The following is a 21,251-nucleotide window of genomic DNA, read 5'->3' as shown; positions in this document are numbered from 1 at the left end:
GTGTGTGTGTGTGTGTGTGTGTGTGTGTGTGTGTGTGTGTGTGTGTGCATGAGTATGAGTCAGCTAGAGAGAGAGAGAGAGAGAGAGAGAGAGAGAGACAGCTGAGAGCTACAGCTCTGGTCTCTCAGTCCCTTCTTCGTCTATGTGTCTCTCGTCTGCTTTCCCATCTCTCTCTCTCTCATTTGGACGATATTTTCTGGATATACTGACGCCCTTATATGGACCTCACTGTGTCTGTCTGGGGCATTTGACAGAACTCTACTGAGTGTGTGTGTGTGTGTGTGAGGCATGCTGCGTGTGTTTATACTGTGTGCAGAGCGTCTGCAAACGCCGGACGACGACGTCAGCGACTCCTACTGCACCGTCACCTATGAAGGTAGGGATGGTGTGTTTGAGACTGAGGTCAAGAGGGAAAGGATAAATTTCAAGTACATAGAGTGTGCAATGCTTAAGATAGGGATGGCACAGTATTGATCTAACCACTCAACCACACCTCCGCTCTCTAACAGCTGAGGTTATAATGGGAAAGTGTCCACCGGTCGTCTTTCATTGCTTCCAGCCTGTTTAGGGGTGAGGCGCAGAGAGACAAGGATAGAAGAAGAAGAAGAAGAAGAAGAAGAAAGAGGGGTGGAAAGATGTGACGATGGGGTGAAACTAAGTACATTTTAGGTACTTGAGTATTTTCCTTTTACGCCATTTTCTACTCCACGACAATTCATTAGGTGCAGTGACAGAGATAATACACAAAGTGTTATGAGGAGATGTGTGTGCGTCTCCATGTTAATCATGGCTGTGTTTATATTTAACTCCATTCTTTCAACAGAAGTTCATCCTCTGTGGCGCTCCGTCTCTCATGCTCTTTGTTATCAATAGCCAGGGTTGGGAGATGTATAGCAGCGCAGCTCTTCGACTGTCAGTGTTGGTCAATCCACCAGCTGGTCAAAGTTTTTATTTGTTCAATACTTTGGTTTAAACTACGACCTTCCACTTTCCCCTCTAGCTTAACTTTTGCACTTCTCAGTGACGGTGTGTGTCAATATACGCTCATTACATGCAAAGCGTCTTTTACAGGAAGTTGGATTCAGACAACAAAACCACTTAAGGTTCAGGTGAAGAGTGTGTGGTCATCGTTTATGTGACTTTGTATGTGACTACCACACGTGAGTCAGTTAGTTGTTCCAGTGAACTTTTAGTCTGTCTTTATGTTTATCTCCCTTTCTTTCACTATTTTATCTCTCTTTAATTTTACTCTTTCTCTTGCTGTATACCAGTTAGACTACAGTAGAGTACGACGGTAGAGTACGACGGTAGAGTACAACGGTAGAGTATAACAGTAGAGTATAACAGTAGAGTACTACAGTAGAGTGCAGAATGTGTGTGAAGAAGAGTTGAGATTTCTAACCAACAGCAAGTGTGTCATGAACTCATGACACTGTCTATTTTGCTGCACAAAAGTTTCCCTGTGTAATATAGGGCAGTGCCTGCAGTGTGTCTACAGAGACACACACACACACACAAACGTTTGGGATGGAACAAAGTGAATCAGTACATTTTATGAATAGCTAAACTGATATAACTGAATATGTAAGTATGGTAACGTAGTTTGTTGGTCGTCAGTTTTCTTATCTCTTTATTAACTGGTAACGTAGCACAAAGTAATAAATGTTGCCAAGGCTAAATCGTCAGTTTTCATACATTGTACACTAATTTATATATTATTATTATAATTATTAATATTATCAGTGTTGGGCAAGTTACTTAAGTTACTTTTAAATTATTACTCCTTTAAAAAGTAATGATATGATTATTACTTGGTACTTTATGTTTTACTTGGTATCAAAAGTAATTAGTTACTTTAGCTGGTTCAGTTGTATTGTTGTATTACTTCTTAGTTATGTAATAACAGTTTTGGAAATTGTAATCCCTTACACTGCTCTTTACTGGGGAAAGTAATAATATTACAGTAATGCATTAATGCCTAACACGTATATTATATGTTTGTATTTATATTTACCTGTTTATTTACCCTCATACATGATTTTAACTGACAACAGACAGCAAATGAGAAGAAAGTATTTCTATTATCATGATTTATCCTGAGATATTGGCACTTCTCTTTCGTCCCAAAATATGCATAAACAAAGCAGCTCAGAGTGATGAGGATCAAACGACATTGGCTGGACTAATAGCCATGGTGTAATTAGAATAATGTACTCCATCCTGTACGGTTATGATCATAATACACCCGTAATTTGCAGCGTAATTCGCCTCTGCGTTGTGTTTTATATTTCAATAACTGCACATCTTTTCTTGGATTATCCCTCAAATAAGTCTCTCATTGAAGCTCTATTCACCAGGCTGAAGCTTACATACTCTACCTATTAGAAATTTGCTTAATTTGGAAAAACTTCAAATCCAGCTACCTTTATTACATGTCGACTCCTCTCTTTCTCTCCATGTTTCCTTTCACTCTTTACTGCTCGACTCTGATTGAAATAACGGCAACATATCGAGAAACTTCCAGGCTGAAAACACGAGTATCCAGCAGTGTGAAAAGCATCACAGGGCAGATGAATACTATCTGCAGCCTCTCTTCTCTGGCTGATATCTGAGATCTAATCAGTTTCAACCTCAACGCTGAGTCTGCTCTTTAAAACTGCTGCATCATTTCTGCCATTCAGAGCTCATTACATTTAAAGGAGAAGTTGTTTATTGTTTTCTTGTCTCTAAATGCAGTTTGCTTCCTTTACTCTCACTCAAACATCAATCCTGACATTGCCTCATCATGCCTGTCGCTGTCTTCTTGTTTCCCACGGTGCACGGACAGCAGTCACCTGGATGTGAGACTGGTTTCTGTTGTACACTTCCACCCACACTGTGGGGCTTTTTGTGGTCTTTATACTTCCTGTTTCATGCAGATTCAAGTGGATTTCGTGGGATAACTACGAGTTACAGCACAATCATTTAATGCACCCTTTATACGTGTATATATATATATATATATATATATATATATATATATATATATATGTGTATGTGTTTTAGTTACCATTTACAAACTCTTATCAGAGAGAGGTAACGTTTTTTGTGTGTTTCAGACACTTTCACCTCCGTTCTGTGCAGATCAGACGGTGTGAGTGTGAGCGCGCTCTGGTTCGGTCTGCAGGTGGCGCTCTCTCATTGTGCACGTGTTGTTGTTCATGCATCCGTGTGCACTGTGTGGCCTTATTGACCCCTCCTCAAATAATTACACATGTTCAAATTCAAGGAAAACAAGTTTAGGCATAGAGATTGGCCCGTATTGTCATTTTCATTTCAGATATTTAGAAATACAGCTCTATCAGTGTAAAGAACAAACTTTGGATGTCTGCTTGAATGAGGCAACCAGGCCTAAATGATCATTCTGACTAAGGTCATGTCTTATCACAACCCAAGTCCCTTTTTCAGCCCCAAATTTTCAATACATAAAAGAAAAGCCCTTCAATTTGATGTCCAGGTTGAGTGTGTAATCCTGCTTCCCTGATCTAAAAGATAAATTGCAACGCCGGTTGTACAGCAGTTGAAATAGACTCCACAAGAATGGGATTAGAAATTCATGATATTTTGGGGCGGTTTTGAGAGGCTTTGACAGTTTACTGAAAGCACCAGATTGAAGTAAATCCTGTACAAACAGAGATTACAGGGATTCGAGGACAGAGGTGGTATAGTGGAGAATGTACTGGCAAAGATGTGGGCAAGATAAGGACACAACCAGGAGACAAGAGAGGAAAAGAGAACAGGAAATGTTGAGATTTCCTCTGGATGTGAGGTGTGTGTGCTTGTGTCCCTCTTTCACTTCATGACTGGGTTAGAGAGTCACAAAGAGAAAGACGCTAGCTTTGTGAGGGCACGTCTATCCTTTGGGGAAAAGAGCTTTTATTTTGTAGTTGTAGCTGGAAAACAATCTTTGGATAATTTGTTTTTTTCACCATGTTTTTGCGAGGCTGGTACTTTCATTTTGTCAAACAAGGACTCAAGTTACTGACAATCTTTTAGAAAAGCCCTAGAATTGTATTTGACTTAGTGGAGAACAAGCTGTGGATATCTTTTTTATTTCTCTCTCTTTTTTCACTAGGAAGAGCTTTTCTTTCACACTTTTTCTCCACCACTTGGTCTTTGGTTTGTTAGTTTTGGCCCTGGATCCCGGTTGTCATTATCTTTATTGAAGCTCCCGGGGACATGTAAGCCACCGTGACATCCGGCCCTGGATCCCTCTCACCTGGTGAACTGAACCACCCGTCACTCAACAGAAGCAAATCTTTGCAAAGTTCTTTGAGCCTCGCAGGTTTTCGAGACTCTGCCGAGGTGTCAGCCATGTTACGTTGCGTTCTGCAGCGAGCCAACAACCTGAGACACTCTGACCCTCTGGCTAGTGTCACATTCAGAGGTAAGAGGATCATGGGAAGTTCAGGGGATCGGTAGTAAGATGATAGATTGCATCGTAAACTCATTGACTGAAGCACAAAATATTGTCATATTCAGAATAATAGTGGAATCTTAGTGTGCAGAAAATACTGCTCTCCAGTTGACACCTTCAATACAAATGTAACTGTAGTGGCTTTTGGGGGCAAGGCTGAAGTCTCTACTTTAAGACAAGGCTTAAGTCAAGCCTTATCTCAAGCCTAGCTTCAGGTCCTTGAGGAAAAGGCAAATGCACTGTAAACGTTTCCATTTTATCAAAAGATAATAAAACCGTTTTAAGATAAATTGCAGGAACAGAATCTAAGCTTGAGGAATCTGCCAGTTCAAGCTTGCTATCAGAGACAAGCTGTAAACATCGGACTGAAGCACATCACAGCCTTGTCTACTCTTTAAAATACATCTGTCCCTTAACATTCAGCATTCAGGAGGATCCATTGTGTTGTTACTAAAGAGTATTTAACAGAAAAATAAGAATCTGGTTTAACTCCCGGCGGAATGCCAAATGACACGTGTGAAGGTGACTTGGCTACCTGTCCGTTGTTTTCCATCAGTTTGTTGTTTGTACTTTCCACGAGTCAGTGTCGGTGGCTTCTTGATGAGGTGAGCTCTGCTGTTGACTTCCTGCCTTTGTCCTGACACTGTTTCCTGGTGCCATCACACACAGTGGTGGGAGAAGTACTCAGACCCTTTTACCTAAAAGTAGAAATACCACAGTCTGAATATACTACACAAGTACAACATTAAAAATGTTACTTATGTAAATGTCCAGAAGTATTATCAGGTAAATGGACTTGGACTTCCTCCTCAAATACTTGAGATTTGACTTGGACTTTAGTTCAAAGACTTAACTTGGACTTGCCCTTAGATATTTAACACTAGACTTGAGAATGGAATAGTCTTTTGCTGTACTTGTTGTAACCCAAAATATTATCTTTAAAAGCATATGTGCCTCCTATTTTTGGATGGGAAGATGGGATGGCTTTAGCTGATTTTGCCTTATTAAAGAGATGTCATGATTGTCCTTTTTTCATTTCCATCATGTTTGTGGCCTTTTGTCTGCAGGCGTAGCTTGTGCAGCATGTGAATATGTGATTAAATGTGAGAACATGTGCTCGTGTTTGTGTACTGAAGGCAGGATTTCCTGCAAAAGTGTTGTTATTGGAACAATAAGTGTTGTTCTCCGTCAAAACCAGAAAAAAAAAAAACTGACAGCACTGCTACTTCATCCTGGTCCTCTACCAATTATAGCCTGCAGGCACACTCAGTCATTTTCTCATAGACTTCTGTACAACCAGAGGAGTCGCCCCCTGATGGCCATTAGAAAGAATGCAGGTTTAAGGCTCCACGGTATTGGCTTCACTTTTCAAAACTGGAGGTTGCCGCCTGGTTGTTTTACGTGTTTTTTAAATGGAAACGTCCACTCAGCTGTTAGCATAAAGCAGTGACGAAGGTTACCAAGCTAAGCTAATAATAAGGTTATAAATAATGTGAATGCTAGCGTACCGTACGTATCCGTCTGACTCTGATTCATATTGATAAAGTTGTTGACGTTAGTCCCAACAAAGACTCTGATTGGATCAGTACACACCAGATTCCTTGCTAACATTTGAGGTGTGGCAGTGATTATAGTTTGGGAACCAAGCGAGCACAGTTATACTTTTGCACTTTTGTTTCCTAAACTTTAAAAACACATTAACAAAATATATTTTTAAAAGTAGGAAACAGCCACCAAATCTCTCAATATTTGTACTTTTTGAACTCACACACATCAACACACACACACACAGCTAACACACTCACACACAAAGCCCGTGTCTAAACTTAGCTTTCCCACACGTAATTCACAGCACTGTGGGTCACAGTTTTCTCTATTCTGGGCTCATGACAGAAACTGTGCCAAGCTGAACCAACCAGGAAGTTAATGCTGTGCCACTTCCTGTCTCTGAGATGCTAGCTCAGATATCAGCCCTTGGGACACACACACACACACACACACACACACACACACACACACACATATAACGTACCCTCTTGACCCCTTGTTGAAGGGTGGAGGTGTTTTTCAAGATATCTTCCAAGAACGGAGGTACGCTTACGTAGGTATTCAAGGGTGTATTGTACGTACTTGTTTGTGTATCTGGGAAGGTAAATGTGTGTGTGTGTGTGTGTGTGTGTGTGTGTGTGTGTGTGCGTGTGTGTGTGTGTGTGTGTGTTCTCACATTGGGTGATGGCTGAGGGGGAAAACAGGAAAGCAAACAGCCGTGGGTGTGTGTATGAGAGAACATGCAGTGTGAACCTGAACTGCTCTGATATCAAGGTCATCCGTCGTGCTTTTTTGTTCTTAATTTTGATTAATTAACAAATGTATGGATCAGTGAAGGAGTGCATCATGTTTGTGCATCAAGACTTCTTGGATGTGATTTTATTATCTCACACAGTTTTTGTTTGAAAAGTTATAGTGAACTAAAATGATTATTTCACGAGTGCAATGGGTAAACTACCATCACCCCCTTTTTATTATTCATTAATTATCCAATCAATCAATCAATCAAGTACTATTTACATAGCACCGTTCAAACAAATCAAATGAAATTCAAAATGCTTTACAAATGATTAACAAGACCAAAATGTAGAGAAGATGAAGAGACTGATGCACACCAAATCAAGTTAACAAAATAACAAAAATAAAATACTACACAGAATAAATTGATCATGGTAAAAGATGAATTTTTAGTCTTAGCATGCTTCTTTATATTTAACAAAAGTCTCATGACTTTGGTGGCCCATCCACTAACCACCATGAGGCTCACATTTGTGTGGTTAAATGAAATGTTTCGACAGCTGTTGGATGGATTGTCATTAAAATTGGTTCAGACATTCATGTTCACCTCCAGGTGATTTTTAACAGCATTAGTGATCCTTTCACTTTTTATCAAGCACCATCGTCAGGTCAACTGTTTTTTTATTTTTAACATTTTAGTTTAATCCTGCAAAACTACTGACATTCCCATCGGTCTCAGCTGTGATTTAGTCCTTAAAACCAAACGTGCTAGATTCAGATGGTGGACATGGTAAACTGCTAAACACCAGCATGATAGCATTATCATTGTGAGCATGTTAGCATGCAGATGAATGAAGTTCAATCTGTGGACATTAATGAGTAGCTTCTAAAATCAGACAATAGTCATTGTCTCTGTTTCCTTTCATCTGGAAAGAACATCTTAATCTGTCTCCTGTTCCTCTTTTTTAATTATTCACGTCACATTCCTGTGATGATAACGATGATGAATCCTGGCAGTTTATCGGTCCGTCTTAAGTCCCACTTCCTGTCAAGAGTGCCGGACAGACAGGAAATCAGAGCTCTGAACTCCATGTTACAGGAAGCCACAGAAAGATAACGCTCACACACACACACACACACACACACACATATGCACATGCATGTCAATGTCATAGGAACATACTCATTGGAACCCAAAGTCTGTTTCATAAGCTAACTCTTAATGTTCCTGTTTCTCCATTTTTCTTTAGGGTCTAAGAAGAAGACAAAGGTCATCAAGAACAACCCCAACCCTGTTTGGAACGAGGTACGTCATGTACACTACCTCAAAGCTATTGTTTGCTATTTAGACAACGACAATATTTGTTTAAAAAAACCATCTAACATCTGTTTTAGCTTTTCTTGTTGCTCCTGGTGGACTGTACTGACATTAAAGCTACAAGAAGGAGCTTTTAATGTGAAAATACCCCCCATCTTATCAGCCTACATCACAAGCAGATGTAACAGAGAACCATGACTCCACTAAGTGAGATAGGTTGTTTGCTGTGTCTCTGTCAGGGTTTCGAATGGGATCTGAAGGGGATCCCTCTGGACTCCGGTACAGAGCTGCACTGTGTCGTCAAAGACCATGAGAAGATGGGGAGAAACAGGTACTGACTGGTGTGTGTGTGTGAAACATAGCTTATAGCTCAAAGTGCAGGAATTGAGATAAGACTGAGACTGAGATACGTTGGACCGACCGGACCCAACCCAGGGCACAGACAAGGGTGTGGTCCAGACTTGTTTTGTTTTACCAAAGCACCCCTTCAGATGGTTATTTTTGGACCGTTCCGCTCCATCAAGATGTCAAGCGGGTCGGAGGGGAAGGGGTCAGGCATGAGAGAATCGGGTCATCCTCTCATTGTGGTCGTTGAGTATTTATTCACTCATATTTCCACCCATTCACCGGCTGTTGTGTTGATTGATTCAGTGATCCATTCATCCGCTTCTCACGGGACGTGCAGACCGTGACCTCTTTGCTTTGGTTCGCGGTACCAAAAGTGACGTTTCTCAGCACGTTTGCAGCTCAAGCAGACATTTGAGTGATTGTCTTAAAGTGTGAAGACAAGCAGCTTGTGGGCTCGTGCAGGATTTGAACCCTTGACACCTTGGCACCAAAGCGGTATCAGATTTCAGTTTGTTTCAGATTTTGCTTTTAGATGGACAATGAGTTCAACACGTAGCAACAAAAATACATTTGATCTTATGCCCATCTCAGATTCACCACCAGCTGCTTCCACACAGATTGAGAAACCAGAAAATTAGGCTGATAAAATGTACTGAATTATTACATAACAAAGGACCAAATGCATGTTCCAATATAACTTTTCTTGCGCATGTTCTGCTCATTTCCACCTAATAATTGTACAGGAATAGGATTTTTATACTGCCCATGTGCCCACACCCCAACGTTTATAGTGCTGCTTATTTCACTCAGGTCAGAGTACTCGTGTACCAAATGCAGTACTTTTGAAGACAATCTAAGTGTGTTTGTGTGTGTGTGTGTGTGTGTGTGTGTGTGTGTTCTGTTTAGGTTTCTGGGGGAAACCCGGCTGGCTCTCAGAGACGTTCTCAACTCTCCCAACCTGGCCGCCACCTTCACCCTGTCCCTGCTGGACACTAAGAGAAACATCACAGGGGTGAGCAAACACACACACACACACACACACACACACACACACACACTGAGTGAAGCACAGACAGATTAATTTACAGTCTCATTGTATCACGAAGCAATGACAAATCATAAATCACTCTGAGTTTCCTGTCTGGATCTTAAAATAGAGACTTTCCAGAGTCAGAGCAGAATAACAACCATCCCCTCTTGCTCTTTTCTCTCTCTCTCTCTTTTTTAATTTGAATCCGATTAAATTTGAAGATAGTTGTACTTTTATTCGTCCTACGTGATGCAGTCTCACTCGCCATGGTGGGATTATTGAACTTGTGTTGTTGTGGAATATTTCTTATGACTAGTCGGGAGAAGAAAGTGAAGGTTTTCTATCAATACAAAGTAAACAGAGTTTTGATGAACGATCAAGGTTTGTAAAGTCAATTTATTTGCTTGCAAGCAAAGAGAACAGTCTCACAGACACATTGCAGTGATCTGTAAGAGCGGTCTACCTAACAGTCACAATGCATGGACATTTATGCTCAGACAGCTTCCTGTTATCTGCTTAGCTAACAAGAATACACAAAGAACACAATAAAAGTCATCCTTCAAGCCTTAGTATACTTCATTTAAGACAGTCAGGAAGATGCTTTATCTCCTGTTTGCAAATCCCTTTGTTCACAGTTTGCCTTTCAATAAACCGTTTAAAACTCACAGCAGATGCTTCCTTTGAAGCCACTGTGACATTGTTAAGATTACCATTGCAGAGACAGAATAGACATTCTTTACCCTCACACATCATATATCCATGCAAAGGTTTACGCCTTTACAACTTCAGATAATGCGTCACAAAGGAAGTCAAAAGTATTTCAAACAGAGGATCTCTGTTAGTCATGGCCTCTCTGTGTCTCTGTCTTACGAAGAAGAAAGAAACAGTGCACAATGATAACAGATAACAAGACACCTGGATACTAAACTACAGTTTGGTGTCTGCTCTTTTAGGACTTACATTCTTTAAACCTTCACATGAGACTATGACATATTTTCCCATTACAGTGTCCAGTGCAGTTTGTTCAATCAGGGCAAAGAAAGGAGTTTCGATAAAAATGTTTGAAATCATTTGTTGGAAACAGGTGAGCTAATGTCACCACACTTCAAGTCTTGTTTCAGTAGTTTTAAGGAGATGAAAGACTCGATAACCAGATAAATGTCTTCATCAGATAAATTGTATTGGTGGTCCTTATTCTTGTCCATTCTGTTTGTTTCATACATTTTATTGTATTTCCCATCTTGTGAAAAAGGAACAAATCCTAATCCTCAAAACAGCCTTTTGAGGTTCTTAGGGCCAGATGAAAAATGTCCTCACTTACCAAAAATGTCCTCACAAGAGCCACACACACACACACACACACACACACACACACACCTCTTGATGGGCCACACCTATAGTCGCCTTCAGCAGATGAAGCACCGTTCTGTTTCCCATCCTTGTTTCCTCAACCCAAAACAAATTCCTCTCAGTGTGTGATCAATCAGAGTGGATCTGATTGATGTCCACACACACACACACACACACACACACACACACACACACACACGCACACACACACACACACACACACAAAACCCTGTGTCTACCTCAGAGAAGGTACAATGTGTGTGTGATGTTTAGAGCCATTTGTCATCACACAAAGCAAAGAGAAATCGAATACAAACCAACATATTGAAAGATAAATGCGTCACTTAAAAACACAAAATATACTATAATCTCTAGATTATATTTACATTTTCAGATTGTTTTGCATCTTTTCATGCAAGTGAGATATAATACATGTTTTGGAAATTCAGAAAGGTTTTTATAAGCACAGTCAACAATCACATCAGTGACCTGAATGTGATCATAAACCTGTTGAATAGAATCAGACGATGTTGCCGCTGCACACACAGACGCTGATATCTTTGTTGACAGAAACACTGCAGCTAGTCACTTAAGCTGCTTTTTCCTGTTGAAGGAAACTGCAGGAGACTACACCTTTAACTGGTCAGTGCACCGCTGCTGCCACACAACTTAAGCTGAAGAAATCCTCTTTTGTTTTATGCAATTTCAAACCTTCCATCTCTTCAACGTCCTTGAATATAAAATCAATATAACATGACGTTTTGAGTACTTGCACTAAAATGCTCATCCAAAGAGAAAAATGGTGGATGATATCATTACGATGCGTTTGCTGTCACTATGATGTGTTTACGTTCATTACGATGAACTATACTTAATGTCGCGTTTCCCGCGTTGACTTTTCACCAGCACTGATTGAAGTATATAACTGTGCTTTCTGTGTTTCCTTTAGGCCACGCTGACCGTGCAGGTTTCCTACGTCCCTCCTCCAGGATCGTCTTCAATGTTTCATCCTCCTCCCCAGCACGAGGCTCTGCCCCATAACAACCCCAACGTGGAGCTGGACACAGTCACAAGTAATATAATCTGTCATTTACTCACTGAATACATCGGTCCTGCTGTTTGATTGACTGTCAATCTGTTGGCCTTTGCAGTGATTTCTCTGGACACTCTGGGGGAGGAGGATACAGAGAGTATGATCATGATGGAGATGCCAGAGGACCAGGGTCCCGACGACGGGCGCTCCATGGTCATCGTCGGTCCTCAGGGGCCCTCGGGCCGGGAGTCCCCCCCGGCCCAGACGCCTAAGCGCTCGCCGCCGTCCTACAACACCCACGGAGGGCTGAGGAAGAGGAGGAGGGGGGCCAGCAGTCAGCCAAAACCGCTGCCCAACAAACCTCAGGACTTACAGGTAGAGTATCCATGTTTTACAAATATGGAGGTCATCTGTCCTACAAGAAATATAAATAACAACACTGTCATCATTTCCAAGCACACCAAAAACATGAATAAAGTTTTATTTTTTGATGTAAATTCTACAAATGGAAGCAAACAAAGCTGGTCTTTTAGAACAGAGTTGATGGTAATGTATAACAAGGTTAATTTACTATTAATTTAGCTGGTGATTCATTTATTGTCACACATTGTTTGTGGCATATAAGTTTGGAATTATGTGTATTTATGATTTCAAAGACACAATGAAATATATACGACAGACTACTTACTGCCTTTACTTCAAGCTCATTCTGTACTGTGCTGCATCCTTAGTTATTGCTCACAGCGCCACCATGTGGTGGCTTAGGGATATTACACAAGAAATACAAGACTGTATATAACAAGGTCACAAAACCTTGAGAAGAAGACGATACAAAGTGTTTAAATCTGTTACTTAAATAGACATATTAATACTACACTGTAAATGATAATACAAGCAAAAGCCCTGCATTGAAAATGTAACTAAAGTAAAAGTATGTAAATCAGGAAAAGCTGTGAAATCTCATAAAAAACTGTGATTATAAATTCTATCATTAGATTATTAATACTCGTGCATTAATGTAAAAGCAGGATTTTACTGTCGTTGTTGGTTGAGGTGGAGCACATTATGAACTATTAACTCTTATGATTATTTTCATTATGGATTCATCTGCTGATTATTATATGCAAAGTGTAAAACAACTACTAACTCAATTATCAGTTATCAGATAAATGTAGTGAATTAAAAAAGTACAATACCTCAAGTATCTTAAATGTGTACTTGAGCACAGTACTTGAGTACTTTGTTAACTGATGATTCTTGCAGATAATTAATCAATAAATAAAAATATATATATTCGTAGAGTTTAAAGTTTTAAATACACTTAAAAGGCTCGTGTGTCTTCCTGTCCAGGTTCGTGTGCGGGTCATCGAGGGCCGACAGCTGCCGGGCATCAACATCCAGCCCGTTGTGAAGGTGACGGTAGCCGGGCAGAGCAAGAGGACCCGCATCAGAAAGAACAACAACCCCGTCTTTGATGAGGTAACCAAGAAAGGTTTGAATGATTTACCAGGAAACAGTTTAATGTCTGTCAAACTGCAGCGTGAGTGTTCTCCTCTCGACAGACCTTCTTCCTGAACTTCTTCGAGACTCCATCGGACTTGTTCGATGAACCGATCTTCATCACTGTGAGTCTGGTTGTTTTGTTCTTGGATATTTGGATTTTACTGTCAGGTACTTCCCTGTCAGACATGTAAACTCTCTCCACCTGCCCGACAGGTGTGTGACTCCCGCTCACTCAGAACTGATGCTGTGATCGGTGAATTCAAGGTAAACATTTTAGTTCTAACTTCAAATGTCTGTTACAAAAAGATAGAAAGTACTTCCTCCTGGTGGAAGAAATATTCATATATAAGTTAAAGTACTTATACCACAGTGTGAAATTGCTCCACTTAAGAATCATGCATTCAAAACCTTACTCAAGAAAAAGTACGTAAGTATTATCAGCTAAATGTACTTAAAGTACTTAAAGTAGAAGTTTTGACTTAAAATGTTCCCTGTCAGTGTTATGAGATGTAGTACAGTAAAAAGTACAATATTTACCTCTGAGGGGTAGTGAAGGAGAAGTATAAAGTAAAATAAAATACTTAAGTACAATACCTAAAATGTGTCCTTAAGTACAGTACTTGAGTAATGTACTTCGATACATTCCTTGGAGTACTGTGTTCTGGCTCAGCGACGAGCAGAAACATGAAACATATTTTGATGTTTCTTCCAGTTGGATGTGGGCACCGTCTACAACGAGCACAGTGAGTACACATCTATATGGAATATATGTGTTTTTTGGTGATTTTTACTGTTGTATTGGTGTGAAAAGGATCACTAAGGAGCAGAGTTGTTCCTGGTATATGATTGGTCAGTTTGATGAGTTTAAGCCCCTCCTCTCTGCAGGACACTGCTTCTTGAGGAAATGGCTGCTGCTGTGTGACCCCGACGACCTCTCTGCTGGGGTCAAAGGTTACCTAAAGGTCAGCCTGTTGGTTTTGGGAGCTGGAGACGAGCCACCGGTGAGTCTGACGTTAACATTGCATGCTAAACATTAGCATAATAACATTTTGTTTTTAATGTTACTGCAGCATAGCATGTTAGCCTGCTAGCATTGCTGTGTTAGCATTCACAGTCCCACTGGTGAGTTCAGGGGAAGCTGGAAGAATTGCAGTATGAGTTTAACAAGTTCACACAACACGACATGTCCTCTGGTGTCTAACACTAACCACGAACCACAGTCTAAAAACTACTCTGTAACAAGTCATGAATTGACCTACCTCACAAGGTGTGTCTCCGCCAGGCTGATAAACGCGAGTGTGTGGAAGATAAAGAAGATATAGAAGGAAACCTGCTGAGACCGGCGGGTCTGTCTCTGAGAGGAGCCACTTTCACCCTGAGGATCTTCAGAGCTGAAGACCTGCCACAAAGTGAGTTTCCAGTGGGTGTTCACCGATTATGCGTCGGATAGATTTCTAATTTCGATCTCTTTTTTTCCGCCTGCAGTGGACGACGCCTTCATGGATGGGATGAGGCAGATTTTCGGGTTTGACGGCAACAGGAAGAACCTGGTGGATCCTCTGGTGGAGATCCACTTTGCTGGCAAAACTGTGCGTCAATTGAGCCGAATATTTGTATCCTAAACCCAACATTAAACGCAGAATTTAATGTGCGTTGTATTTTCTTTTTCAGGTCTGCACTAAAACTCTGGAGAAGAACGCCAATCCACAATGGAACCAGAGCCTGGCTATGCCGATTAGGGTGAGACACACGAACAAAACACAGTGCAAACACACCTTATTATGCAACTGTATTGTGCTACTAAGATCAATGCACTCCTCATTATCATTATACGGTGTATGCTTTGTTTTTTTCCTCCCAGTTTCCCTCCATGTGTGAGAAGATGAGGATCAGAATTCTGGACTGGTGAATCCGAGCTCATATGCTAATTTGTTTTGTTTACTTTTTGTTTTAATCAAACTTAAATTTGCGATGGACATCGTACGATAATGATATGATATCCTCAAATAGTGTAGGTCCCACTGAATCTAAAGATATGTGCATCGTGTACACATTTTGACGCAAATTGGCCACTCATTTACCTCAAGCAGTATTTTTACCTCACGTCTCTCCCTTCGCGCCCCCCCCTTTCAACTGTCCCGTAGCCCCCTGGGGGAGGCCGGCCCCACATTTTGAAAAACCACTTGGTTTAGAGTAACACATTTTAATTTGTGTCACCGTTTGAAGCATGTTTTTAGAGCTTTTTCTTTCTCACTTTCTCCTTTCAGGGACAGAGCCAGTCACAATGATGTCATTGGCACCACCCACCTCTGCATGTCTAAGATCTCCGCCCCCGGTGGAGAGATAGATGGTAAGTAACGAGTCGAAACTGCTCTGAACTGAACTGGACCCGACCAGTTCTGTTTGGACTGGTTCAGACTGGAACTGGCTGGCTTTGACTGCATCGGATTGTTTGTACTTAACCGGTCTTGTCTGGTTTGGTTCAGTTCTTTTAAAGGTCCAATTCTGTTTATGGTTTGATTTATTTGCACCAAAATAACACGTTGTTGCACTTCACACTGCCTTAAATCAAACCTGGATGGTAAGTAATCTGGACACTTTGTGCTGCTCTGGTGTAGTGGTTCCTAATCCAGACTAGATGTAAACGTGACGGAACCGGACTAGGTTATACCTAACTGGTGTAATCTGGATTATGATTTACTGATCAGGTGTCGTTGGATCGTGCCAGGGCTGGGCCGTATACACAATCGCTTTGATTCATTTGAATTTTTACATTTTGTGTAAAGTTCTGCGTTCGGTGTAGCCCCGCCCTAAAGCATCCCCTGCTTTATGGTCTGTGTGACTCTAAATGGACCATAATGTACTAAATGAACATCATGCTGTATTGAAGAAGACTTGAAACTAGAGATTGAGACCATAAACTCATGTTTACAATGTTTACTGAGGTAATAAATCAAGAGAGAAGTAGAGTCATTTTCTCATAGACTTCTATACAACCAGAGGAGTCGCCCCCTGGTGGACACTAGAGAGAATGCATGTTTAAGACACTTCATCATTGGCTTCTCTTTTCAGAACCGGATGTTTCTACCTGTGTGGTATGAAGAACAGAAACAGCTTTATCATGAAATACATATTGTACCTATGGTTTGGAGCGACTTAAGACAAACCAAGTGTGCATCCATTTGGAATTTAAAAGTTAGAAGTTCTTTTGAAAACTGAAAGTTGGATTTTTCTTCTACAAATCCCAAGTCTTGAACCCCCAGATGTATCTGCGGTGTGTGAACATAACAAAGCATGGACAACGTTTCCGTGACCGGCATGAAGACTAAGTTGGTTGAGCTTGTGTGCTGAACGCTGACGTTGGTAGTCTCCGGTCCTTGGAGAGCCTCACTGTTTTTTGTCCTAGATGAAGACGACATGCATGAGTTTGTCTCACTGAGTGACAAGTGCCATTTGTTCTCCGTCTTTGATTGACACCACCACGTGAATAACGATGAATCATCAGCATACAGTATATCATGAGTTTTTTTTCTGCGTTGTGGTCAAGTGCATTTGCTTGGGTTTGCGTGGCGTTCAAAGACGTCCGTTTCCTTTCTGTTCTGACACTGAACATCTGTCTGTGATTCTGAACCACGCTTCCTCTCTACGCATTCAGATGACTTGACTCCACGGACCGTCCACTCTGGCAGTACGTCCAACCATCCTTTCTACACCACTTTGTCTTATTTTGGGTGTTTTTATTTAATTTTTGTGATTCCAATTTCCTTTTTCCTTTCAACTCATAACTGCTTCCATCTTAACTTGATTCTGATGAAACTCTCTGAATCTATTTTGTCAAGCGCACATAATTTCAACCAATCAATGAATCAATCAGTCTTTTCTTCATTTTCACCGGTTCACATTCTTTTCATAATGATCTATTTGACGTTTTGTGTCGTTGCAGTTGATGATGGTCTTGGCTTCCTGCCGACGTTCGGCCCGTGTTTCGTCAACCTGTATGGAAGCCCCAGAGAGTTCACCGCCTTCCACGATCCACACGAGGCGCTCAACCTCGGAAAAGTAACTCCACGTTTGTTTCTTTTACTTTTAAATACAATCAGTAGTAGAAATAATCAAATGAAAGCATCCAGAACTTTGATTTTTGGCTGGTAAGTATCTTTGAGATAAACCGCTTTACATTCTGCATGTTTTACTTTTGAATGTGTTTATTGTGATGCACATCTCTCTCTGTTTGTCAGGGGGAGGGCGTGGCCTACCGAGGTCGAGTTCTACTGGAGCTAACGACGAAACTGGCCGACAAGCCGGAGCAGAAAACTGAAGACATACCGTCAGATGACCTGCTGGTGGTGGAGGTGAGAGGGAAGAAGGTTAAAAACACTTTAACAACACAAAGAAATGCATCATCCATCATCCATCTTTCCCTTTCTCTCCGTCCAACAGAAGTTTCTCAGGAAGAGGAAGTTCTCCCTCTTCGTGGCGTTTTACTCGGCCACGCTCCTCCAGGACGTCGACGACGCCATCCAGTTCGAGGTCAGCATCGGCAACTACGGCAACAAGTTCGACTACACCTGCCTCCCTCTGGCCTCCACCACCCAGTTCAGCAGGGCCGTGTTCGACGGTAGGTCAAGTGGTGCGGTGTGGTCCGGGTGACACCAACAGACATTTAAAGGGCCGGTGTAGAGCAGATTTACTCACTTTATGCTGCCCCGCCCATTTGTTTCACATATGAGGACATTTTAAATTACTCTGTAGTGTCTGTTAGTGTTTTTGTAATTAATTTGGTTTCAATACATACACTGTACCTGTGCAATAAAGTAATATAAATGCACATATGAATGCACGTATGTTTGCGGCAAAAGTAGTGTACATGTGCTGTAAACTGATAAAGATGCAGTAAATTAAATTACGTTTGCAGTAACTTCTTTTTGTTACTTTGCACAATATTATTATCCACTGATAGTAATGTTTTATCAGCTAGGATGCTATTTATTGGTGCATTGGTGCATCGTTGCCTGTTGTATCATCCTCGTGTGTGTGGTTTTGTTGTGTGTGTGTGTGTGTGTGTTCCAGGTTGCCACTACTACTACCTCCCCTGGGGAAACATTAAACCGGTGGTGGTTCTGTCTTCAGAGTGGGAAGATATCAAGCCGAGGATCGAGGCTCTTAACTTGCTGCTGGCGATCATAGAGAGACTGGTGGGTGTTGGGTTTGAGTTACAAATCAACTAGGAAGTGTTTGCGATGAATGTACTGCATCTACCATCCGAACATGTGTGTGTGTGTGTGTGTGTGTCCAGGAGGCGAACCTGCAGCGGGTGCAGCTGGAGGTGAAGGCGGGCGGTGATCTGGAGGAGGTGGAGCTCCGAGTGGTCGAGCTTTTGGATCAGGTCATCGCGGACTGCAGGTAAACACTGTGTACTGTGTGATTCAAGTACATTTACTCAAGTACTGTGCTACTTTATACTTCTATTCCACTACATCTCAGGGGTAAATACAGTATTGTACCTTTCACTGCACTGCACTTAATTCACAGCTGTAATTAGTTTTCTCTCTCTCTCTCCCTCTCCAGTGAAGAGCTGCCCTCTATCGACCAGTGGCAGTGTGCGACCCCCCTGGACCGCTCGCTGAGGCACATTCGCACTCTCCACCTGCAGCAGATTGTGGCGGCGGCGCAGGCTCTCAAGCATGGACCGGCCACCGAGCTGTCCACGGTGCTGGAGCAGGCCGAGGACTGGGCCAGCAGGCTGAGGACGATGGCCGAGGAGGTGAGCCTGTTGGTTTAGAGGTGTTTGTCTAAAAACAAACCATATTATCTCCAGAAAACAAACGTCTTTAGACCTCAAACACATTTGTGGGACTGAAACACCTCAACCATAAGTAAAACAATGGCGTGATGTTGATTGAGTTGTGCATAATTTGTATATACTTCAACATTTGCATTAAAATACTGAAAGAAACATCTGTTTCATTCTTTAAAAAAAGAGGACCAGAGAATAATTATAAAAATCATTGTTATTTTAAATTAAACTGGAAAATATATTGTGTTTGACAAAAAGAGACAGAATAAAAGTGAAAGACAATACTCTCTCTCTCTCTCTCTCTCTCTCTCTCTCTCTCTCTCTCTCTCTCTGTGTGTTCCTCTGTGCGCTCTCGATGTCTCTCGCCCAGCCTCAGAACAGCCTCCCAGACATCGTGATCTGGATGCTGCAGGGCGACCGCAGGTTGGCGTACCACCGCATCCCAGCACACACCGTGATCTTCTCCCAGCAGCACTGTGGGAAACACTGCGGACAGCTGCAGACCGTCTTCCTCAAGGTGCACACACACACACACACACACACACACACACACACACACACACACACGCACACACACACACACACACGTTTCGTCCTCTGAAATAAAGCTTTACTGACGGGCTGTGTGTGTTGTGCAGAACCCACAGGACAGCGGCGGAGAGGCCAAACTTCCAGGTCAGCTGAGGGTTAAAGTCTGGTTTGGATTGGCCGCTGACGTCAAGCACTTCAACCAATACGCTGAAGGGAAGCTGTCGGTGTTTGCTGAGACGGTAAGACGCACAATGCTTTAGACTTTTCTGATTTTGGAGACTTCTATCCGACACACAAAGCACTGACTTTCACTGGGAATGTCTAATCGTTCTCCAACCCTAAAAAAGTCTCCCATCACAAAAATTTGAAAGCTGCTTAAATCTAAAAAAGAAAGGCTTCACTGTCTCTCTCTGCAGTATGAGAACCAGACCCGACTCGCCCTGGTGGGTAACTGGGGAACGACGGGTCTCACCTACCCAAAGTTCAGCGATGTCACTGGAAGAGTCAAACTGCCCAAAGAGAGCTTCAAACCCTCTCCAGGCTGGACCTGGACCGGAGACTGGTACATCAGCCCCGAGAAGACGTGAGTGGGTTTTTCAATGTTTCTAAGTATTATTTAACTGCTTTATTGGCTTTTTTTGGTGCAATTTTATGATTTTAATGTTCAAATGTTCCCTCTACATGCTGGCAAATATTCATGTGTATTTATGTGTATTTATGTGTACTCACGTGTATTTATGTGTACCGGATAAACATCTGTGAAACCCTCAGACTGCTGTTTGACGTGGATGCCGGTCACATGACCTTCTCAGAGGAAGTGTTTGAAAACCAGATGAGGTTACCGGGCGGACAGTGGATCGGCATGCCGGAGGGGTACACTGACGTGGTACGTGTGTGTAAAAACGTGTGTGTAAACACGGTAAATGTGTGTGTGTGTGTGTGTGTGTGTGTGGTTTCACTCATCGCTGTTAATCTGTGTCAGAATGGGGAGAAGGCGGTGCCAAAGGACGAGGTGGAGTGTCCTCCAGGCTGGGTTTGGGAGGAGGTGGAGTGGAGCGAAGATCTCAACAGGGCTGTGGATGATCAAGGTGCACATCATAGAATCATAGTTATTCTTAAGTTATAAAGAGAATTAATCGATGAAGACCTGTAAACCACGATGAGCAATTTCTATTTTAATGTGAGTCCTCTTAGATTGTTGTATTAGTACATTTCCTTAAATAAAGAGTGCGAGTACTTCTTCCTCCACCAGGCTGGGAGTACGGCATCCCCATCCCTCCGGACCGCCGTCCCAAGTCGTGGGTGCCGGCAGAAAAGATGTACCACACCAACCGGAGACGGCGATGGATACGGATGAGAAGGCGAGACCAGCAGAAGATGGAAGCTCTCAGAAAGGTAGCGAGAAAAAGACACATTTTATATATTTATTATTTAACTATCCTTTAAAGATTGAGTTACTGATGACATAATTTACTTACTGCCACTAGATGGTGGTCTAGTGGCACAAATGAGCATGAGAGGAGATGAAACACAGATGTTCACAGTGGTTATTGTGTGTGTGTGTGTGTGTGTGTGTGTGTGTGTGTGTGTGTGTGTGTG

The 21,251-nt window shown here is 41.9% G+C and overlaps 1 protein-coding gene across 9 annotated transcripts in view; it reads left to right on the top strand.

The window, feature by feature from the left end:
• The first annotated feature begins 115 nt into the window (after window positions 1-115).
• The window catches only part of dysf (dysferlin, limb girdle muscular dystrophy 2B (autosomal recessive)), a 58,126-nt gene continuing 36,990 nt past the window's right edge, over window positions 116-21,251 (top strand). For 4 of the 9 annotated variants that reach the window (XM_031851113.1, XM_031851118.1, XM_031851114.1 and 1 more), the window contains exons 1-29: window positions 116-376; window positions 7,993-8,048; window positions 8,300-8,391; window positions 9,315-9,420; window positions 11,738-11,861; window positions 11,940-12,196; window positions 13,172-13,300; window positions 13,384-13,446; window positions 13,538-13,588; window positions 14,037-14,067; window positions 14,210-14,325; window positions 14,607-14,733; window positions 14,810-14,913; window positions 14,996-15,064; window positions 15,186-15,229; window positions 15,592-15,674; window positions 16,980-17,012; window positions 17,268-17,383; window positions 17,563-17,676; window positions 17,765-17,942; window positions 18,395-18,519; window positions 18,621-18,727; window positions 18,893-19,088; window positions 19,492-19,638; window positions 19,760-19,891; window positions 20,069-20,235; window positions 20,424-20,538; window positions 20,635-20,740; window positions 20,905-21,047. In XM_031851113.1, coding sequence (XP_031706973.1) covers window positions 289-376; window positions 7,993-8,048; window positions 8,300-8,391; window positions 9,315-9,420; window positions 11,738-11,861; window positions 11,940-12,196; window positions 13,172-13,300; window positions 13,384-13,446; window positions 13,538-13,588; window positions 14,037-14,067; window positions 14,210-14,325; window positions 14,607-14,733; window positions 14,810-14,913; window positions 14,996-15,064; window positions 15,186-15,229; window positions 15,592-15,674; window positions 16,980-17,012; window positions 17,268-17,383; window positions 17,563-17,676; window positions 17,765-17,942; window positions 18,395-18,519; window positions 18,621-18,727; window positions 18,893-19,088; window positions 19,492-19,638; window positions 19,760-19,891; window positions 20,069-20,235; window positions 20,424-20,538; window positions 20,635-20,740; window positions 20,905-21,047 — 3,219 coding nt within the window. In that variant the 5' untranslated portion in view covers window positions 116-288. Of the gene's footprint in view, window positions 377-3,124; window positions 4,427-7,992; window positions 8,049-8,299; window positions 8,392-9,314; window positions 9,421-11,737; window positions 11,862-11,939; window positions 12,197-13,171; window positions 13,301-13,383; window positions 13,447-13,537; window positions 13,589-14,036; window positions 14,068-14,209; window positions 14,326-14,606; window positions 14,734-14,809; window positions 14,914-14,995; window positions 15,065-15,185; window positions 15,230-15,591; window positions 15,675-16,979; window positions 17,013-17,267; window positions 17,384-17,562; window positions 17,677-17,764; window positions 17,943-18,394; window positions 18,520-18,620; window positions 18,728-18,892; window positions 19,089-19,491; window positions 19,639-19,759; window positions 19,892-20,068; window positions 20,236-20,423; window positions 20,539-20,634; window positions 20,741-20,904; window positions 21,048-21,251 lie in introns of those variants that run through there. The other 5 variants (XM_031851120.1, XM_031851115.1, XM_031851119.1 and 2 more) reach the window with 3 other exon arrangements.

Source organism: Anarrhichthys ocellatus, unplaced genomic scaffold (assembly GCF_004355925.1).
Source record: "Anarrhichthys ocellatus isolate YVR2014 unplaced genomic scaffold, GSC_Weel_1.0 scaffold11, whole genome shotgun sequence".
NCBI classification, from domain to species: domain Eukaryota; kingdom Metazoa; phylum Chordata; class Actinopteri; order Perciformes; family Anarhichadidae; genus Anarrhichthys; species Anarrhichthys ocellatus.
Note: the sequence above shows the minus strand (reverse complement) of the source record. Positions and strands in the feature narration are given on the sequence as shown.